Genomic DNA, 22,192 nt, shown 5'->3' with positions numbered 1-22,192 from the left:
TTCGCTTATGTCTGGCATGCGCAAATCACCGTTTTCCTGAATACCCCCGGTCACGACGGTTTAGTCAACGACCGGCCGTCTGCTTTTCGAAATCGCTTTATTCAGATTCTTGTTTCAACTTGAGTGTGTTTTACTAATTTTTTTTTCGAGAAATTTTTTAATTTTGGTGAGTTTTATTATGATTAACTATAATTTTAATAAAATAAAGCAAGAACAATATATTTATGGCTTTCTGGTATAGCTTAAACCTAATAGTAAAATTAATAATTTTACTTATAGTATTAAAACTAATTGTTACTATAAAAGTTTTGAAATTTTATAAATTTATTTTTATTTACTAAATTAATATAAATATTTATTTTATAAGATCTCAAGTTTAATTGAACCTATCACATATTTTTACGTCAAGTTTGCCAAAATGAAAAATATAGGTATGCTGAATTGCCGTGTTCTAAATAGCTATGGAGTGACTCAGCGCAGTGATTTTCAAAATTGTTCACCACTCAAAATAAAATCATTATTTTTTGGTGCACCCACTTCTCTTAAGACTCTGATTAAGAGTGAGTACTCACTTATGAAAACTGAGGATAAAATTTCAATTAGTATTTAAGTTTAATTTGTTTAAGTTAAGCTTTTGTTTTAAGATTGTATTTTTTATAGACAATTTTATTATAAAAGACAGCAAATATTTAATATTTAGCAAAAATTTAAAACAATAATAATTAAGTACATATTTGTAGATTTTATTAATTTAATAATTTAATTTCTGTTCTTTACTTATAGAGATTTTGGTTTTTGTTTTAATATTTTATTTTTTAAAATTATTTTTATATTTCCCTAATTCATTAAATCCATGTGGATGTGAATGATCGTGATAGAAATGATATGGTTTATTATGCATTTCAATGCATAAATATAGAATTTATATGCCAGAAAATGTATTATAGCCCAAAAGAAATCATATTTACGACGCACCCATTTAGTTAAAACATACATTTTATTTCACAAACAACATTTATTTTAAAAGCCTCTAAAATTAGTGCGGGATTGGGTATTTTGTTACGCGATTTTCCTTACCACTCGGCTATATGCATTTTGGAAAACTCAGAAACTGCCATTAAATTTTATGTTTTAATAATATGAAACGATAAAGTTTTTTTTTATATAGCTAAAACATTGTTTTCTTAATTATTATATTATTTGTTAGATTGTAGGGTAGTTGTATTTTTCCCGTACAGTTTGGCTGATTACATAAAAAAATCTTTTCCAGCATTATGATTTCTAAAATTGGCATATAGGGAGACTAGGGAGAGATTTATCGAAAATCATCTGATTTTATCAATTATTTAATTACTACACGCTATTTAAATGTATTTATACTTTTGCATAAAAAGGTACAATAAACTAAAAAAATAAAATTAGGGAAAAATATAAAAACTAATGACTCACAAATTCTCATTACAGAATAGTATGTTACCAATTAGTTAATTTTCAATTAGGTGCTGATGCGCTAGAAAAGATTTCTGGACTATATTTAGATTTATAAATGTTCGATAAGCCAGATTTTGGTTTGGAGTTTTAATTGAAATTTTTTTTGGTTTTTAGCCATTTCTTCCATAAATTGTCCTTCATTTTCTTTCTTGACTCTTTCGTTATAACAATTGCGCCGTTGCCTTTATCAGCCTTTGTAATAACAAACTTTTCATAGACGCATCCTTGCTTGGTATGTATTAGGAGAGAGACTAAATTTATTACTATGCTAATTTTGTCAATACTTCTTTATTTAATTCTATCGAATAAGATAAAAAACTTAAATAAAAAGACATTTTATCTCAATAATTAGATCTTGTGAGGAGCGAAAAAGCAAAAAAGTACCTATGAACATATCTCCTAACCTAAACGTCTTAGATTTGACACTACAGAACCACCATGTACGTTGAAAGAAAAAAACATGCTTTTTTTCTATAAATTTGATACCCCTGTAGATATTTTTTTCCGAAAATTGGTACGCAGCTTCTAAGCATCCATAGCGCTTTTCCTATACATAATTCACATTTTTATATTTGGCGTGGGCGTTCATGCGGGTTTTGAACTGAATACTTTTTTAAAAGAAAACGCCACAGGTTTTACTTGTGATGAAAAATATTATTGAATTCTTTGTTTCTTTTAAAACGTATCTGGTTTCTATTATAGGTAAGTTTTCGCCATTGTGGATCATTGTGGATAGCTATTACGCCTAAATCTGATTAGCTTTCTCAAGTATTACTTTTAGTTCTATTTTTGGCATTTTTTTAAAGCTTTTCCTAATTGAATACATGTAGAGATGTATGAAATTTATCGAAAAAAGTAAATATTTTTTTAACTTTACGATACTGTGGGTTGTGTACTAGTGGGTTGATCTAAGATGTTTAGGACATATATTCATAGGAATCTTTTGCTTGATTTCTTTTAAGGAATACGTCTGTATACGCTAAATTTTACTACATATGCATAGTAAAATGTTAAATATTGGGGATGCAGACGCAATTAATAAAATGACTGAGATATAAGGAACATTTTATTGTAAGGTCACTACCATTCTAAATAAACAAACAAAACATTAAAGAAGAACGCTTAAATCTTAAATCAATTAAAAAATAACTCACCAATGTAGATTTACAAACTGAAACTAACTGATATTAACGCTAACATTTGAATCCTCCTTAAGCATTTAATTTCGTGGAATAATAACTAAGTTCACTATATAATTCCACCAGATACTATTTCTTCTATACGAAAAACTGCAAGAACGATGCCGGTTTATCCCGCGTAATTCCTTCCACTTTACCGCTTTTTTCTTTTGGACTTAAAACAACAAAAATTCTTGACGTTTCTGAGGCTGCAAGTGTTGCTAACACAAAGAACTTAAAAAAGAGACAGAAAACAGCCAAACTCTAAAGGTGAGAGAGACAAATTATTATTGTTTTAATAGCACCTGGAGTCTGTTCCCTAAGATCCTTCATTGTACTCGTATCTACTTATCTATAGTCAGATCTCTTCCTAAATACCAGGCTATCATGGATATGGCAAAAATTCGAGCTCAACTGCTGTATATGCCTAAGCATGACGAGTTCCATGCGAACGGCCTCAACTAGAGTACCTAAGTCTCTGTTGAGCCTTTCGCCTTTGGACCTTGGGATTCAAGTCGAGGTAATGATATTACAGGCTACAGATGTCTCTAGAATGAACAACAGAGCTGATGCAGATTTCTGTGGTGGGGCTCCATATACCACGATAGGAAGATAGGCTATGGGGCTCAGTCTGAGTGCCTAGCCTGATGCTGGGGCTATTCCGAAAACTTGATTGCGAAACTGGGACTGCGAAACAGACAATGGGTCCCAAACCTTTAATGGATATATCCAGATGTGAAGCTGTTGCATCAATGAAGAGTGTTCTAGACGAATAGACCCTTCGGAGATGGGCGGAAGCACCTGGCATGGGATATTCTAAGGAATACAAAGATGAGCCATCTGCCAACCTCACCAAATATTTACTGCACTTAAAGAGACGCAAAATCACAGTCTAGTGACAGCTCTTTTAACCGGAAACTGGTATTTTAGATGTCATCTCATAGATATTGCAGACAACCTGAAAGCCAGTGGTGACGGAAGGAGGATGACACTATCGGGGAGTGCCTAGCACTTATGCGCTGGGTTTAAATATCTTGTATATCCTTTTAATTACCTCATTAGCTTTTCTAAGGCTATTGGCCTCTCGTAATCCTCAGTGAGACTGGTGGGTCCATTAACAGATCAATGTGCATAACAGCTTCCTTAAGTGACAGCTCTCCACTGTCTGACAATTCAACAATTTATACAAGTTTTGCCTCAAAAAAAATCATTGTGATATAGAGATTTAGGTACTATTTTCCAAAGTAACTCAAACACTTTTGTTGACATACTGATTACTTTACAAGTTATCTTTTACCAATGATTTATATGCAAGTATATACGCACATCCTAAGGTAAGGATATTCGATGCTATCAATTGCTTTATAACCCAGATGAGATTTAACCTCTATACACTACGCCTCCTTTGCAACCCAAATATTTTGGACATATACCCAGAATCACTCCAACTGATATATCAAACAGTGAAAGTATCTAAAATAGTCAGTTTTAATTATGAAGGTGGAGACAAATCCAGCCAGGTTACGAATAAATAAATGCACCAACATAATTTGACAGACTTCTTTTCTAAATTTTTTTTTGTTGATTGAACCAAAAATAATTTTTTGAGTCTTGTTAAGTTTAAATTAAAATTTAGGCAAGTCGCTCTAAAAGCCATCGCATAAATCTCTTTTTGCATTGTCAATGGAATTTTTTTCCTAGATTACGTTACTTAAAAAATAAGCATAAGACAAATAGTTTCATTATAGTTTTCGGCATTACTGCTTGAACACCTCTTATGGGTGGAAGCCATCTTAGCAATTTTAAGGCATCTTGGGAAGGTGCCCCTGAAAATATATAACAATTAGGTTTTCATTGTAATTATTAACAGTCTCATAATAAAATCATACTGGTCTTTTGCTGGAACTGTTAATCATATCATTAATTACGAGACGCACTATAATAGGATATTTCACTAAAAGAAAAATCATATGGTTTTAGTTATCATAATGTAAGAGATACTTATTAGTCATAACTTAAAAAGTCGATTATTGGTAGAAGAAGATAATATTTTAATCCATTTGGAATATCAATAAATGATTCGTTGCAATGATTCGCATTAATTGGATTAGGTACAGCCTCCTGAACTAGATTAAAGATGGTGTTGAAAATGGCGTATGAAATACCAGAATTAAATATACTGCAACACCTAGAGATGTCGGAGATGGACGCTGATTAAAACATCATATGTGGTAGTGAAGTGCAAACAAAAATAAACTTAAACTATTAAAGACAGTAAACTAATAAATATCGCACACTTTAATATAAGAAGTATACATAAAAATTTCAATAAGTTTCTGGCTGTTTTTGAGACTTATGATCTGGAACATTTTGACATTATAATTTTGTATTAAAATTTTGAAAGTTTCAATGGGCAATATAATATAAGGAGATATAAGATGTTCTATAATGGTGCTAAGCATAATAAGAATGATGGCACAGGAATTTTTTTAAAGTCAACATTCCTTTATGACATAACGCACACCTTGTTGGATAGATGAAATGTAACTGGAAGTAAAGTCTTTCTAAAAAAAGGCCTGTCAAAAATTTAACATTATTTACTCATACAGACCAAATTACAAATATAATGTTATTTCTGGAACAGATTGAGGCATATTTGGCGCAGGCTGAAAAGGGTCGTATAGATATATTTTTAGGAGACATTAATATAGACATTTTTAATAAGAATGATAATAATGTAAATTTTAAAATACACATTTTCTTGAGAACGAATATAAGTAAAAAATTCTATAACTTTAATTCTTTTATAGTTCACATGGACCTTACTGATCATTATCCTATTATATTAAATTTGAATGAAACTTGTATTAATAAAAAAAATAAAGAATGCAATTCAATAAACAAAAAAATGAAATTTTTAATGAAAAACTTTTTATTGTTACAAAAGGAAAGTTGGGTACCGGTACTAAGCCTTTCAGATATAATTAAAGCCACTGATGAATTTAACAAGAAAATTAATCTATTAGTTAAAAAAGCTACTATTAATATGAAAGAAAATAGGCAGAAGCAATTTAGAAAACGACAACCATGGATTACCAACAGTCTAATGATAAGCATAAAAAATAGAGAAAAAATTAAACAAAAATTATTACAGATTTAATGACGAAGATAATAAAAAAATTAAAACATAGAAATAAATTAAAAAATCTTATTGAAAAATGTAAATATGATTACTTATAAGGATGAAATTGAAAATGCGGGAAATTATCTAAAAAAGGTTTACAATTTTATAAGGGAGGCAACACATAGTGCTCAAACTGAAGCAGGTCACATAACTCCATCCATATTAAATAACAACAACGAGGAGTTGTGTCAATCAGCTGAGATCAATGTATCTCAAGCCAGTGAATAAAAATTAATAATTGGAAAAATTAACAGCCTAAAAAATACCCGTAGCCCTGGCATTGATAAACTATCTGCAAAATTCATAAAGAATAATCATACTTTTTTACTTGATCAAAATATTAGTGATTTTTCCAATATATAAATCAGGTGATAGATCGAAAATAATAAACTATAGACCAATTCATTTAATTAATAACTTTGCTAAGATTTTCAAATAATGTGTTAAAGGAAGACTATTAAATATATAGTCTAAATTTATTAATTTTTTATGCTAAGTATCACTGACGCTCTTTATCTTCTAACAAAAGAAATAACTAATAAACTTGATAATAAGGAAAAATGTGTAGCTTTGTTTCTAGATGTTGCCAAGGCATTCGGTACTGTCCCCCATGACCTGCTTTTAGATGTTCTTAAAAAGAACGGGATAAGGGGTGCAGTATTGGACGTCTTTAAGAGTTACTTAAACGGTAGGGTACAATATGTAAAAATTGAAGATGCATTAAGTGACCCTTTAGATATCAAAATAATATAGCCGCAGGGGACAGTTTTGGGACTGCTATTGTTTTTATTATACAGGGTGTTCATTTGAAAACTTCCCACCACGGATTTATCGAAAACCACTGTTAAAAAAATAAAACGCCGAAATACGTCAAAAGATTTGTCAAGGGGGACAACTTTCTAACCTAAAATTACTTCACTCCCTTTCACCCTCTGCCCTCCAGGGTCATCACCTTAAAAATTTTAAATGGCAAGGGGTATCGAGTAATAGCTTCTTTAAAAGGACATCCGGAGAAGATAACTTCGCATAGGTATGTTTTGGACCTTTTTACTAAGTTTACTGAAACTGGATCTGTTGCAAATAAAAAACGTGATCATCGTGAATTTTGGATAAAGCCGCTAAAGTTGAAGTTTTCGGTCATTTTGGAATAAATCCTAATACTTCATTACGCAAAATTGTTGCTGCCACTGGTATTTCATTAGGCTCTGTTCACACAGTTACCAAACTTCATAAATTTCATCCATTCAAAATGAAAATATTGCAAGAGTTAACCGAAGACCATTTCGATAGGCGAGTTGAGTTTTGTGAAAAAATGACTGAAGCGATTAATTATAATACTATTCATGTAAAGAATATCTGCTTCAGCAATGAATGCACATTTTATCTAAATGGATTTGTTAATAAGCATAACTGTAGATATTGGAGCAATGAAATTCCTCATGCATTTGTAGAAGGGCATACCCAGTACCCTTAAAAAATTAATGTATGGACAGGCATTTTAGAAAATTAAGTGATTGGGCCATTATTTATTAACGGAAATTTAAAAGGAGACATTTATTTGGATATGTTGGAAAATACCATCAATCCGCTTATCACTGAATCCATTGAAAACCAAATCGATGATGATGGAAACCCTATACTTGATGAGGCTGAAATATATTTCCAGCAAGACAGCGCTCCTCCTCACTATGTTCTTCCCATTCGGCAATGGCTAGACGACGAGTTTCCAGATAAATGGATAGGGCGAAGGGGGCCTATAGAAAGGCCTGCTAGATCTGATATAACGCCGTTAGACTTTTTTCCATGGGGCCATTTGAAATCTATTGTGTTTACTCCCCAACCTGAAAGTTTGGATGAACTTCGTTAACGCATCCTCGACAGCTGCCATGATATCCTACAGTTTTTGAAAATGTCCGTCAGGAATTTAAACATCGCCTATATCATTGTTTGGCCAAAAACGGGCAACATTTTATTTAACTTTTTATTTAATTAACACTTATTGAGTTAAAAACTGATATTTTCATGTTTTTATTTTCTATCTGAACAAATTAAGATAAACAAAGATTTTTCTAATTTTCTCGAAAACGAATCGACCGATTTAAAAAAATCAAACGTAAAAATAAAAGACTTCGAAAGACCTTTTAAACAAGCTATTACTCGATACCCCTTGCCATTTAAAATTTTTAAGGGGATGACCCTGGGGGGCAGAGGGTGAAAGGGGGTGAAGTAATTTTAGGTTAGAAAGTTGTCCCCCTTGGCAAACCTTTTGACGTATTTCGGCGTTTTTTTTTAACAGTGGTCTTCGATAAATCCGTGGTGGGAAGTTTTCAAATGAACACCCTGTATATAAATACACTGGCCAGTCTAAGGCTTCATAATGGTGTAATTGTTTCTTATGCAGATGATACTGCCATAATATTCTCGGCATTCGAAACATTTAATAAGTATAAGATACAGAGAGAAACAATCTAAAGAGGACTAAACATTTTCATAACTAGCTATATCGTCCCACCAAATGTTATCAGTCAAATTAAAAAAGCTTAATGAATGAGAGCAAATACGAATTGCATCACCAGACATCGAAGAATTTACTATACAACTTAAGATAATTCCTAGCTAATAAAGAGATGTCATAAATCATTGTTTTATAGTCCTGATAAAAAACAATTGCGAATATATTAACCAGGCAATATAAGCTTCAATTGTATCAACATTCCTATAAATAGTAGGATGAAGTCTAAAAATTAGTACAACTCTCTATGCGGGCTTGGTGTAAATTAAACTTTACATTGATCTCATTGGCATAGCCTTGATTAACCGAAAAGCCACTGAGAAGCCCTCCTAACCTATTTAAAAAAAATTGTTAATGTCACGTTATGGGGATTTATAAATAGGACGATATTTTCTTCCAGCAACCATTCCAATTTACCATAAACTTTTTGGGGAAAAATGTCAATAGCCATATAATTCCTAGATGAACGGATAGTTATACATATCATAGGTTAATGGGTATTGTACAGTCCTGCCCAATTATATCCACTGGTAGAAATATTTTTAATCAAACTATTTTATGGAGGACAAAACTTAAAAATAGACAACAAGTTTCTTAAAGTGCCTCTGGTGTATAAATGGTATAAGTCTCTATAAATGGTATAAGTAAAAGATTTACCAGCAAAATTTAATTCGTACTGAGTGCGAATTGAATTTGTTGAATTGAAAGTACTTTTATACTTTTGAGACAGAACCTCAATAGAACCAAATTTGCCAGTGTTTCTCACAAATAAGTATGGAATAGATACATGGAGCGCCTTTAGCTGCCAGTACTTTAGAACACAAAGACTAGATATTTAGATAAAAATTAACATAATTAAAATCAGTAGTGTTCATAATTTTTTCTTGTTGACATATATGCACTATCGTTTTGAAAATGTCTTGACAACTTCACGTTTGGACCTTTTTTTACACATAATAAAATCGCAAAATAGCAAATAACATAATCAAATCATTAATATAATACACGAATATTCACTCCTCCATTACCAATTAATAAAAATAAGAGCAAAACTGTCGTCATCTCAAACTTATTTTTATCCGAGAGTGTCAAGATCCTTTTTTAAAGGTTACACCTCGAGAAATCCGGCACCTTGTGCCAAATTGTCCCTTAAGAATGTCGCCTTCGTAATATCGTGACGAGCCATTTTAAATGTCCATTTGACAAGTAGTTTGTCAAAAAAAGTTATGTGCTGCACATACGATCGTTTCTGGGAAATTTTAAGGCATATTTTACAAATTGTCCTTTACGTGATTGCCCAAATGCTAGTGCTGTATCTTTCGGGATTTTCTTTGGGGTATACTAGTTAATTTTCGAAAAATGCTTGATGGATTTTTTAATTATTTTTGGCTGGTCTTTTTTCGGTTTATTTATGCGCCTCAGCAAGCTTTAGAAGGGTAAGCTTGCAATTTTTTATAATAAAAGCTGTTATAAATTTCTTTATTGTTTTACAGAAAATATGTTAAATCCTCTATTGGGATTATCGCAGCTTATATTGTTTGGGAAACATTTCAAAGATCTAAAAGGTAAAAATTAATGTGGCCAAGTATGTTTTGTTTGTAACCATTTGTGTAGTATGGTAAATGTTTTCAATTAAATTTAATTAGGTAAAAAAAATAAAATTTTTAATGAATTGCTTTCTAAAATTAGATTTTTAACAATTATTTTTTATAGTTAGTCTGATAGATTAATTTTTAATAGGGGTTAAAGGTAGGAGATGGGTGAGGAGGTAGATAGAAAGGTAGATGAGGTAGGGAAGTAATTGAAGGTCGTCTCAATAAAAAGAAAATTGTTTGAAACTTGATCTCTTTTCAAGGCATAAGTTTTCCTTATAGTCATTATTATCCAGAAGTTTTTTACAAAAAAAATGTCCTCCAGAAAACTATTTTACATATTCTCCATGCAGCATTTCTTTTTTCATGAGCTAATAAGTTGTTAATTCGTTAAGTAAAACTTAAAATTTCTACTTGTCGTCCACTTATAGTACTTCAAATTTTCCTATTTAAGATAATTTGAGATTTGAGTTTTCCAGGTACTTTGCTATTTTTAATTTACACATTTGATATGGAAAACCTTGTTGAGAGTAATTGTAAAATGGAAAGGTACGCAGACGATACCCAGATGCGAATTAGCTTTAATTCTAGAAATGTAGTGGATGCCGAGAATTCGATGAATAGATGCCTAAGTAATATATACGTTCATGCAACAAAAAATGAGCTCAAAGTAAATCCATCAAAATCAGCCGTCACGTTTTTTGGTCCAAACAAAGAATGGGCTTATTGTAATTTTAAGCTTAAGATGGCAAAGGATAATGTTTCACGATAATTTGCCTTTGAGAAATTTTAAGCTATTTTTCAAGCAGTACATTTTTTCCCACATAATGAAAACCTGCTTTCTAACTACATTCTTCCTTTCAATTAACCTTATTTTTTTCTAATAAGTTTTAAATCATTAATAATTTCCTTAATTAAATTGAAGCCTTATCCCAAAATACTTTTACTTCTTCGGGTAACTAAAATCTTTTTTTATAAATTAGAAAATATGTTGGTTTCTCGTTTAGACATTTCAGGCAGTAAAATATATTTTTTTTAATTAACGAAAACTCGTTTTTTATCTCAAAATGTGGCTTACTCTTAATTTTTCAGGTAACCAAAGCCTTTTTCCATCAGCTTAAAAGTATTTTAGATTTTCGTCGAGGCGTTTCAGACTGTTTTCCAGGTAGTAAACCCTTTTTTCCAAATAACGAAAGCTTGTTTGTCCAGGCAGTTGAAGTCATTTATTACTTGATTCAGTTGAAGTCTTTTATCCCAAAACTTGGACTTATTTTTTATGTTTGATGTAACTGAATTTTATTTATAACCTAAAATACATTTTCGTTTTTGTTCTAGACATTTAAGATATTTTTATTGGCAGTAAAATCTCTTATTTTCGAATAATGGAAACACATTTTTTCACGCAGTTGACGTACTTTATTATTTTCTTGATTCACTTGAATGTGTTGAAATATTTCATTCCAAAATTAGTTTTTATATTTCAGGTACTTAGGCTATGTTTTAGGCATTTTATACAGTTTCCTAGGCAGTAATATGTATTCTTTCCAATGGCAAATTAATTTTTTATTCTTTCGATGTAGTTAAAGTCTCTTATTTCATAAACTGGAAATGATTTCATTATATTTTTAATTTATTGGATAGTTTGAAGAGTTTTTCCACGAACTAGAAAGTATTTTAATTTCTAAGTAGTTAACTCTTAGCGGCGCCTAATTTAGTTGGTAAAAAAATACCTAGTGGAGCCAAAATATTTTTTTATGAATTTTTATATTTTTTGTAAAATTGTAGTAATTTAATACATTAGTAATAGTAAAAAAATGAAAATTTGCCAATCAGTTTTTTGTTAAATTTGAATAATTCGGTGGACCACTGCGCGCGACACAAAATAAAAAAACTAAGAGTAAGATAACAAATTTATTTAAAAACTCATACAAACTTGGGTACTAAAATTTACGTTGCATGATAACTTTGGAAACACTCTTTACGTTTTCCCAAGAACCAAGGGACTTTACATATAGAACATACCCAATCCGTCCTTACTGTGTTAGCCTTAGTGCTACAAAGCGCGCATCTTCTTCTGGTATTCCTTGTAGGTTAATGAGCAGATGACTGCTGTCTTATCTCTAAGGGTACGTAAGGTTTGTATTTGTTTATTTCAACATCTGATGGTGCAACCAAATTTCTCTTTCGATTTACAAGCGTTTCTGAGATTAAACCGTATATGACACTTCGTCTAAAATCTTTAGCAGACATTTTTGGTAACTCCAACCTATTATAAATAATATTGAAATTTACATTTGATGCATCTAATAAGTAAAAAAAATATTCGATGCCACCACTTTTTACTGCGACGGTCAATCTTTTAGTTAGAAAGTCTTTGGTCAAATATGTCGACTCCATTCATATTAGAATTGTAATCGATTATAGATTGAGGACATGGAATTTCAGTAATTTATCCACTTCTTTCTTTTCTTTTTACTGTTCCTACATCTTCTGGCTGATGAAAATTTGATAATATGTGAACACATCGACGGTCTTTCCATTTTGCAGCTAACAATCCGGTACTGCTTGTAAACCATTGCACATCACCGCGTTTCAAATTCTTGTCTGGTTTAAATTTTGGCATATGACGACGATTAACATTTACCAACAGCATGGATTTTTCAATTGTTGAAATAGATCGAAGCTAGTAAAAAAATTATCATGGTCTTTATTTTCTAAGTGTTTTATCAGATTTGTAACGACTCTTGAACCAAGGCACTTTTCTAACTCACCAGTAGGTGATTTTCCAGTGTAAAAATCAAATTTTAGACAATAACCAGATTTATCTTTTGATTGGTTTTTTTGGCATGTACTGCTTAAGGCTACTACGACCCTTAAATTTAATCATTGACTCATTAACTACAACTAGTACTTGATTAGGAATTAGGCATTTTTCAAAGTTATAAGTCAACAGTTCTAGCATAGGGCGAATTTTATAGAACTTATCATAAATAGATTTTGGAGGCATCAGAGAATTATTATTCAGATGGAGATGACTCAAGAGCCATCTTGAGTCAATCTCAAATCTTTTTTGGGTCATTACTGAGCTGATAAAATCATCATGCAATTCGGGAGCAGTTGACCAATAATCCTTATAGCTGGGACTACGTTTGATACCCATTAATAAATTTATGCCCAGTAAATCATTAATTTCACACTGGTTTGTAGGGACATAGCTTTTCCCAGTTGAAAGTTTTTCCTGCTCGGCATAAAGATTTGTTTGAAACAGTTTCAAAGTATCAATAAATTCCTTAGTAATAAACAGTTCAAAAATCATATATGGTGTTGGATCATTAGTGTCTTTGATAAACTGAGAAATTCCAGAAGGTTCGGTAAATTGAGGAAGATCAGGTCTATGAACATTAGACCAAACAGGAATTTTACCTTTTGACCACTGTTGTTGTAGTTCGGAAAGGGGGATATTATCACTTGGATCTTCCTCCTCAGAAACCGGCAGATCTTCTTCCATATCTGTAATAACTGTAGGAACTAAAGTTTCGTCCTCTATATCGGAGGAGTCCACATCAATTTCTGACTCAGACCCCGAAGGCAGTGTATCGACATAAAATGTGTCGATTTGTGTGTTGACTTCATCGTAAGTCAAACCTCCTACCGTCTTAAATGGCAATGGCTCCATACCTGCAAGAAAATATTGTATAGGTATTTTATAATTAGTGAAACTCAATATTCTAAGTGGAGCGGTGGTAGTAAAAAAGGGTCACATAAAAACAATGTTTTTTTTACTACATACTAATAAATATATGTAAATTAAATATCTATACTTATTGGAATGATGTAGGCTATCACTTTTTGTAGGATCTAATAGTATTTATAAATTTAGACACAGATAACTAACTTTTGTTTATTTTAACCTCAAATTTAATTCGTAACAGGTGTTTCATCAATGCTGCTATCCACCGAATAAGAAATCTAACCGCCAAACCCAATAGGTGGTTTAAATTTTGTGCTTCGGCAGCGCATTGCAAAGCAACATCAAAATATGGTTTATAGTATGGTTATTTTTTGAACCACCGAGCCTTTAAACCATTAGTCAGGGTGGTTTAAATTTTCGACCATGAATACTTAAAGAGTTAAAGCCGTTTTCGTGAACTTAAAAATATTTCTATCTCTTTTCAGATAGTTATAAAAATGTGGTTTCTCGAAGCAGTAGAAATTTTATTTATACGAATAAAAAAATTTATTTTTTTTAACTGCATGATTGCCATTCTATTATTTTTTATTTCATTTTTTCATAAAGTATAACAATTTTTTTTTTCGACCAGTGATTATACTATTTCTTCCAGGCTGAAGATTTTTATTTCAAAAAGTAATAAATATTTTATTTTATACTAATATACCAGTTTTTATTTCTAAATTAATAAATTTTCTTTCCTGAAGTTCTAGGCAATTGAAACAATTAATTTTTTTCCAAGCAGTTAAAGCTTTAATTCTATGTTTCTACCAGGCAAATATAATGTTTTTTTTTCTTTTTATTTATTTCAAGTATTTGTGCTTCCTGAACAACAACAGCTCTTCCAACTTATCAGGTCTTTTCAGAAATTGAAAGTCCTCCAAATGTTTTATACATTTTTGCTTAATGTCTTTTTTCTTTAGATAGCTTCTTTTCAAAATAACTAGCTTTGAAACGTGCAAGTGAGTTTTCCTTTTCAACATTTTTCTAGTCATGTTAAGTCATGCATAACCTCGAATTAGCAACTCCTTTTTTTGCCAAAATATAATAGATCCTAATTTTCCAATTATTCTATTATAAACATCACTTAAGCATTGGAAATTAACATAGCATCATACAGACCATTTTATCTGGATCAGGATTATATATTAAATAGACAACTAGCCCCTAAGGACAAAAGATCGAAGAAACCCTTAAAAGCTTCTATCCTACAATCGAATATTTAACTCTACATTAGTAACGTGAACTTAATAATTTAAACTTGTTTATGACTTTATCAAGCAAATCCCTTGAAAGTTTGCCAAAATTGCAACGCGAATAGTCGGTTGAATCTACTTGTTGCTTGATTTTTTTATTTTAAACTTGATTAGCTTGATGAAATCCGTTTGCTAATTTTAGTGCATTGTCTCCGGTATCCCATTTATTTTTTTAGATAACCTTAAAATGTTGGTAACGATCCAAATCCTATAAATGCTTTTTTATTATGATTACAGAAGATCAAGCGTTCCAGACTTAGATTTTCCAGTTAATCCAGAAATTATGTCTTCTAATAACACACAGGTAGCTGTCAAAGAAAGCGGAGTGGTCAGCACAGGAACCAACAGGCAAGAAGAAAGCGAATCCGTAGAAGAAACAACATTAACCGAGGTTAGTTATACAAATTCAAAATCTAATTTTAACGATAAATTTAACCAAGTCATTAAGGTCTCGAGCAGTTCTCAGAACACACTAATAAACAACCAAAACAACCGAAGTGACATTTAACGCACCTTTTAATTGGTCGTTACTACCTGTGCCAGGAGTAAATTATTAATTTCTTCCAAGAGACGTTCGGACCAGTGCATTTCCAGATATTAATTGGTATCGGTGTAGGCCTGGTGCTAATTTAATGTACCTTAAAACTTAGCTCGTTAGTTGATGCTTTATTTAGATCAGCATTACTGGTGTTGGTTTTATATACCCGGAACTGGAAATTCTGATTTCATGGAGTTTACTTTGTGGTTAATTTGTCAGTCAGTCAAGTTTATTTAAAGGCATTTTTTAAATTAATTATCCTTAAGTTTATTTTAGTTCTAAACTTTGTTTTATGTTTATGAAAGCTCCATAAATTCTTTATTAAAGTTATCATTATTATTGTTTTTTTTTTCCTAAGTTTCCTTGGTTAATAAATAAAGAGGGAATATTAACCAAGCATTCCCATTATTCCTATTCGTGATTTAAAAATCTCCTAACAATCCTGGTAGTATTCATAATGATTATTTTATATAAAAAAAGTAGATGTTCTTGTGCATTCCTATTATCTCCATGTCCTTGTGCAGGTCTCTTGAGATGATTTGTGCTTGAGAGGACAATTGACACGGTAATCACTTTGTCCAAGTTCCACGTCTGCAATAATTCGTTAACCGTCCGACCGATTCGCCTAATCTCAATTTTTTTCTTTGTCATTTAAAATAATGTAAGATGTTTTTTAAGGATACGTAGCGATCGGTAATAATATATACATTATAGAATATCGTGAACTTATCGGTATCATTGACAAGCTCGAGCGCGTACTTATTGTAGGGCACCTTCAATACTATACTCTAAGTACTTCCTCGTGTTGAATATCAGGTCTTGAATTGCTATAAGGAAAGCCTTGTTCAGCCTGTTCTAGGAAACAGCTCTTCTTTCTTCAACCATGCGTTCGATGCAATTATATCGACAAAAGGTTAATCGAGATCATAATTCCCATGCAGTGCCATTGCACATTTCTTTGTCTCTCCTCACTTGCTAGTTTGAACGGAGTGGATCTCTTGTTTGCGAGGTACACACTTCGATGAAGGGGTGACACCTCACCATGCTGGTAGCGGTAAGTTCTCAACAGTATGACCTATTTATCCTACCTTTCTCATAATAAGGGAGTGTCATTCTGAGTGGGCTTGTCTTAGTATGGTTTTTGCGTATAGGCTCATATTCTTAAAGTTGTCATTTAGCGAGGTATAGGTAGACGGAGCGATGTATAAGAAACTATTCTTAAAAAATGCGTGACGAGAACCAGGTATACTAAATCTATGACTGTACATTAAGGTTGCGTTGTGGGCATTATAGCGATATTCAAGTTTATCACAGAGATATTGAGGTGATGTGGAAAGAATTAGTCGGTATATAAAAATTGAATAGGCATATACAGTGCGAACGTAAAGGTTGGAATAAATTCATTTAAAATTCAGGGGTATGTTCAAAAAAAAAACGCTCCGACATGTCGATTTTTATTTTTAACTGCGGGTTTTCTTTTTATAATTTTATGTATACAGGGTGGCCCAAAAATAAGTTACGGTCATCAACGTAATTTTTTTAAACGTAAACACCTATTTTTTATTTTAGATTTAGGTTCTACATCAAATTCTAAGTACATTTCATGTACCATGTCCTATACCTAAACTCGACCGTTGACGATTGAACACAATAAAAGGCTATTTTTGGAAGAGTTATTTATATCAAGCAAGAATACATAAAAATATTTTAATTAATTTATTAAGTGTTGAAAATGGCTGCCACGAACCTCTTGGCAATATCCCAGTCGATGCTGAAATTCTTGTAAAACGTTATCGATAACAGAAGGTTCTATCAATCTTATTTCTTCCGTTATTCTAATTTTTAAGTCTTCAATGTTGTTTGGCCGATTAACATAAACTTTGGACTTAAGATACCCCCACAAAAAAAAATCTAAAGGAGTCAGATCCGACGATCTGGCCGGCCATTCAATTGCACCCCTCCGACCAATCCAACGTCCAGGGAAAACGGTATCCAGGTACTGGCGCACGGGACGAGTGTAATGGGCTGGAGCTCCATCTTGCTGATACCATAAGGAATTATCTAATATATCCGGGTCTTCTGGATCGGGGTATAAAGTGGCAAGGCATGGAACCAAGTCATTTTCTAAAAACTCTAAATACCTCTCACCATTTAAGTATCCTTCAAAGAAAAAGGGCCCTATAACCCTGTTTTCAATCACCCCCGCCCAAACATTTACTTTTTGAGGGACTTGGCTGTGGCACTCCATCATCCAGTGCGGATTTTCAGTAGCCCAATATCGGCAGTTTTGCCGGTTTACACTACCATGAAGACAAAACGTTGCCTCATCAGAAAATACATTTTTTTTTTGAAAATTGTGGATTAGCATGGCACAAGTCCATAAGTCTCTCACAAAATTCTAAACGCCTATCTGGGTCATCTTCATTTAGTTCATGAACCAATTGAACTTTGTAAGGGTGCCATTTATTTATACCTAAATACTTAACGACGGATGTCTGGGATATCTGATTTTCTAACGCAATATTGCGAGTCGTTTTATGGCAATCTTCTTCAACTGCCAGCAAAACATTTAGTTGCTTCTCTTCTGATATACTTGACCGACCTTTCGTATAATTATCCCTGACATGACCCAAATCCCGATATTTCTGTTCTATTTTACTGACAGTACTTTGAGATATACGTGGCCTATCAGGATACTTGGCATGATAAATTTCACAGACTTCCATCTGAGTGCGCATCCTGTTTCCATAACCAATCATCATCAAAATCTCTATTCGCTCTCGCTCACTAAGACGTACCATTTTTTGAAATTTTAATTTTATCTTTTGATAAACTTAACACAAGCAAAACTTTGCTTAGGCATCTAAATCAAACTAAATTCACTCAAAATTATTTGATGTTAACAAATTGTGACAAGTTAACAATCAAAAACACCAACCACAAATGTAAATAACCAAACAATAACTGATAGGTTGCTTGCTATAAATAACTCTTCCAAAAATAGTCTTTTATTGTGTTCAATAGTCAACGGTCGAGTTTAGGTATAGGACATGGTACATGAAATGTACTTAGAATTTGATGTAGAACCTAAATCTAAAATAAAAAATAGGTGTTTACATTTAAAAAAATTACGTTGATGACCGTAACTTATTTTTGGGCCACCCTGTATACATAAATTATAGTAAGAAAACCCGCAGTTAAAAATAAAAATCGACATGTCCGAGCGTTTTTTTTTGAACATACCCCTGAATTTTAAATGAATTTATTCCAACCTTTACGTTCGCACTGTATATATAATTTATCAACTTTAAGCCAATCTAGCTCAACCAGTTTTTCAGAAACATGATCGTACTTTCTTATTCCGCAAACAAATCTACAAGTATTTTTAATTTTCTGCAATCTATTTTTAGTAAGTAAATCTAAAGAGACATAATATACTAAATAGCGGTAATCAATGATGGGAAAGACAAGACTTTCGCAGAGCTTTTTTCTTAACTCATGGTTAATTATGTGAATATTACTATATAGTGGTCTTAAAATGGCATAGCATCTCATGTTCGCAGAAATATAGGTTATTATCAACCATAAGCCCAAGATTTCTAGACCGCTCACGTATGGAAGCCTTTCAGAATTTATGTTTAGATTAGTAATGCTCTCTATCATTTCTTGGTGCTTTGGATGACAAAAAGTTAAAGCTAAGCATTTTTTTGCATTAAGCACAAGGTTATTTCTCTTTGAATATTGATATATTTGTTTAAGATCTTTATTTATTTTATAAAAAGCCTCGGCAACGGATGAAAAGTCAAATGAATATCGCATTTGGGTATCATCAGCAAAACAATACTTACTGCAATATATAATCCAACCAAAAATGTCTGAAGTGTATACCAAAAATAATAGCGGTCCAAGTATGGATCCTTGTGGCACTCCAGAAGTAATGCGCACTATATCCGACGCCATATCCCCAATCATGACTCTCTGATACCGATCACTCAAATAATTAATAAAAAACCTAATGTAAGTCGGATCAAGGCCATAGTATTCGAGCTTCGCACAAAGCAAATCATGATCCAGAGTGTCGAAAGCCTTCGAAAAATTCAAAAAAAAAGACTGTAGCTTTATTTACATCGCGAGACCTATAAATATCGTCTATTACATTTAATAATACGGATGTTGTACTATGTCCTTTTCGAAAGCCAGACTGCAGAGGACTTCATAAAGCTGAACTGCCTTTATTGTATCCGTTAACCAAGGACAACTCTTTTTTGTAATTCTTGAGGTCCTAAGGGGAGCGTGCCGATCAAATAGTTTCAATATTTGATAGTTTAAGTAATTGATTTTTTGTTCGATATCAGGCATATAGAATATCCGATCCCAACACACTCTTCTCACCTCCTCAGAAAAAAGATCACCATTAAACTTCCCAAAATCGCGATAAGTTACCACCTTGGGCGGACTCTTTTGCAGCCCGTAGGCAAACGTGGTGCAGATAGCTATGTGATCCGATATTAGGTCAGCTAAAAGTATTCCAGAAGAAATTATAAAATCAAAGTTATTTGTGTAGATCACGTCTATAATTTTTTCTGTGTTAGCAGTGATTCTTGTGGGTTATAAAAAATATTTGTTACATTGTTGTCAATATTGCTATTGCCAAGAAAAACTACTGGACCATATAGAGTAATTACATATGACAATAGACTATACCAGTATTCCACATACCCCTGCAGGTTTTCCGAAGGCACCCTATAAAAACCACCACAACAAAGTTTTAGCCTACCCACCTGTAATTCCAGAAAAATCAATTCGACCTCCTTGATTCTGCGATAATCGCTAAGAACCACCTTTACCTGTAAATCCATGCGAACATATACACCCACACCACTACCCCTCTCCACACCATCCAGCCTATAAAATTTATAATTAAGTAAAGAAACCATTGCAGTGGGAATATTTCCATTTAGCCAAGTTTCCGTCACTGCAAAAATGTCCAATTCATTTCCGCTAACCATATTTCGTAATTCATTGAAGCCCGTCGAAAGAGAACGCACATTTAAGTGACCAACTTTTAATCGATGCATTATAAGACTAATAATCCTTTCTTCTTCTCACAAAATAAATTTAGATTAAAACTTTTGATATTTTATAATAATTACGGATAATAGAGAACCAAAAGCGTTTAAAAAGTCTAATAAGAAGTAAGTCTTATGCAATAAATAACTTAGGTATACCATACATTAAAATCACAATAGGAAAGTTCGTAGGAAAAATTTTTCAAATAGTTTATTTTTTTCCTCTTCTCAACACCAGCTCCCGCACTTGAAGATGAATTCTTTCTTGCAGCGACAGTTCTGGTAACAATGTTGGAGGGTTTGGGAGTATGATTATTATTAATTTGTTGGTATGTTTTTCCACTTAAGATTTTTCCCGAATTTACCTCAGGTCTTGTCGGAGAAGATTTAGGAGGGTGATGGGTAGTTTTTTGTTTGTCAGACTTGGTTCGAGGTTTCGGAGTTGCGGGAGCACTATTATTTTTAAAAAGTTGCTTTTTGCTTACAAAGAACTCTGTAAAGGTAACTTCATTTGCTTCATGGACTTTTTGTTCTTGTTGTTGTTGAGGCGTTAAATCATTCCCATTAAATCCTTTAGAGGTTACCGCCTTTTCCTGTAGACCAAATATAACTGTTTGATTTCTCTTACCAGATTCCTCAAGTTGTTGTACCTTTTTTTGAAGTTTTGAGTTTTCGCCTTCCAATTCAGTGATTTTTAGCTCCCGCTCCTGTATTCTCCCTTGAAAACTATTGAAATCTGTTTTTATTGCTTCTACGTCAATTTTAATATTGTCATGTTGCAATTTAGCTTCTTGCAATAACTCAAAACTTTGTTGATTCGTTATCGGCGACATTACCCTACATTTATTTTGGCCGGTCTTCCCGTATAGTAGGCCCAGTTTGCCGGTGAAGTTGATCTCTTATCGATCTTTGTGTAGCACCATAAAAAAACAAATTCCAACTTTGTGAGGCAGTCGGATACAAAATGTATTGTTTATATTGTCTTTAATGCTGTTTTATGAATAAAATCATTATTAGACTTACAGTTTTCTTATTTTATTGTATTATCTGGCACTAGGACATCAATTTGCACTACGTTTTATTATTTTAATTACTAATCAAACTGCAAGTTTATTCAGGACTATTATAAAGATGCGTATTGATAATAGACCGCCTACTATGTTGATCTGGTTAGATCAGTTATGGTGTGTGTGTGCGGCGTACTCGTCTTCCTCATGTTATTGCCAAGATCCGTTTTGGTCCACGAGATCACTTGAAAAGAGTATCAAGTCATGATATTGAGAGCTTTATACATTATCATGCTAGTCCTTACCTACCGGTATCATTTACAAAAAATTAGTACTAGCGGTACGCCAAAAGATACTGTATTTTTTGATACCAAGGTGCCACTTGGCACAGATGTTCCTTAGAACCATTTAGACGATTTGGCCTGAAGAACACTCGAGATTTTCCGTGTGGGTAGATTTTAGGTAAAAATTAAGAGAAAAAAATTGAAAAAAATAAATTTACCCTAGCGGCGAGATCTGGGTGTCAATTTCATATAATTTGGACCCAAGCAATTTAATGGGCTTGCCAAAAATGTAATGCAGATACTGGAAGTCTGTCAAAAGCCGCCATTTTTAAAAAATGGCCGACTTTTGAT

At 32.5% G+C, this 22,192-nt stretch overlaps 1 protein-coding gene across 7 annotated transcripts in view; it reads left to right on the top strand.

Moving 5' to 3' along the window:
• LOC126750197 (uncharacterized) overlaps positions 1-22,192 on the top strand; it is an 86,442-nt gene continuing 64,250 nt past the window's right edge. For 4 of the 7 annotated variants that reach the window (XM_050459751.1, XM_050459742.1, XM_050459758.1 and 1 more), the window contains exons 1-3: positions 9,585-9,801; positions 9,859-9,930; positions 15,181-15,334. In XM_050459751.1, coding sequence (XP_050315708.1) covers positions 9,725-9,801; positions 9,859-9,930; positions 15,181-15,334 — 303 coding nt within the window. In that variant the 5' untranslated portion in view covers positions 9,585-9,724. Of the gene's footprint in view, positions 167-9,584; positions 9,802-9,858; positions 9,931-15,180; positions 15,335-22,192 lie in introns of those variants that run through there. The other 3 variants (XM_050459774.1, XM_050459778.1, XM_050459765.1) reach the window with 3 other exon arrangements.

The sequence above is a fragment of the Anthonomus grandis genome, chromosome 1 (assembly GCF_022605725.1).
Source record: "Anthonomus grandis grandis chromosome 1, icAntGran1.3, whole genome shotgun sequence".
Classification (NCBI taxonomy): domain Eukaryota; kingdom Metazoa; phylum Arthropoda; class Insecta; order Coleoptera; family Curculionidae; genus Anthonomus; species Anthonomus grandis.
This window is presented reverse-complemented; position numbering and strand designations above follow the sequence as displayed.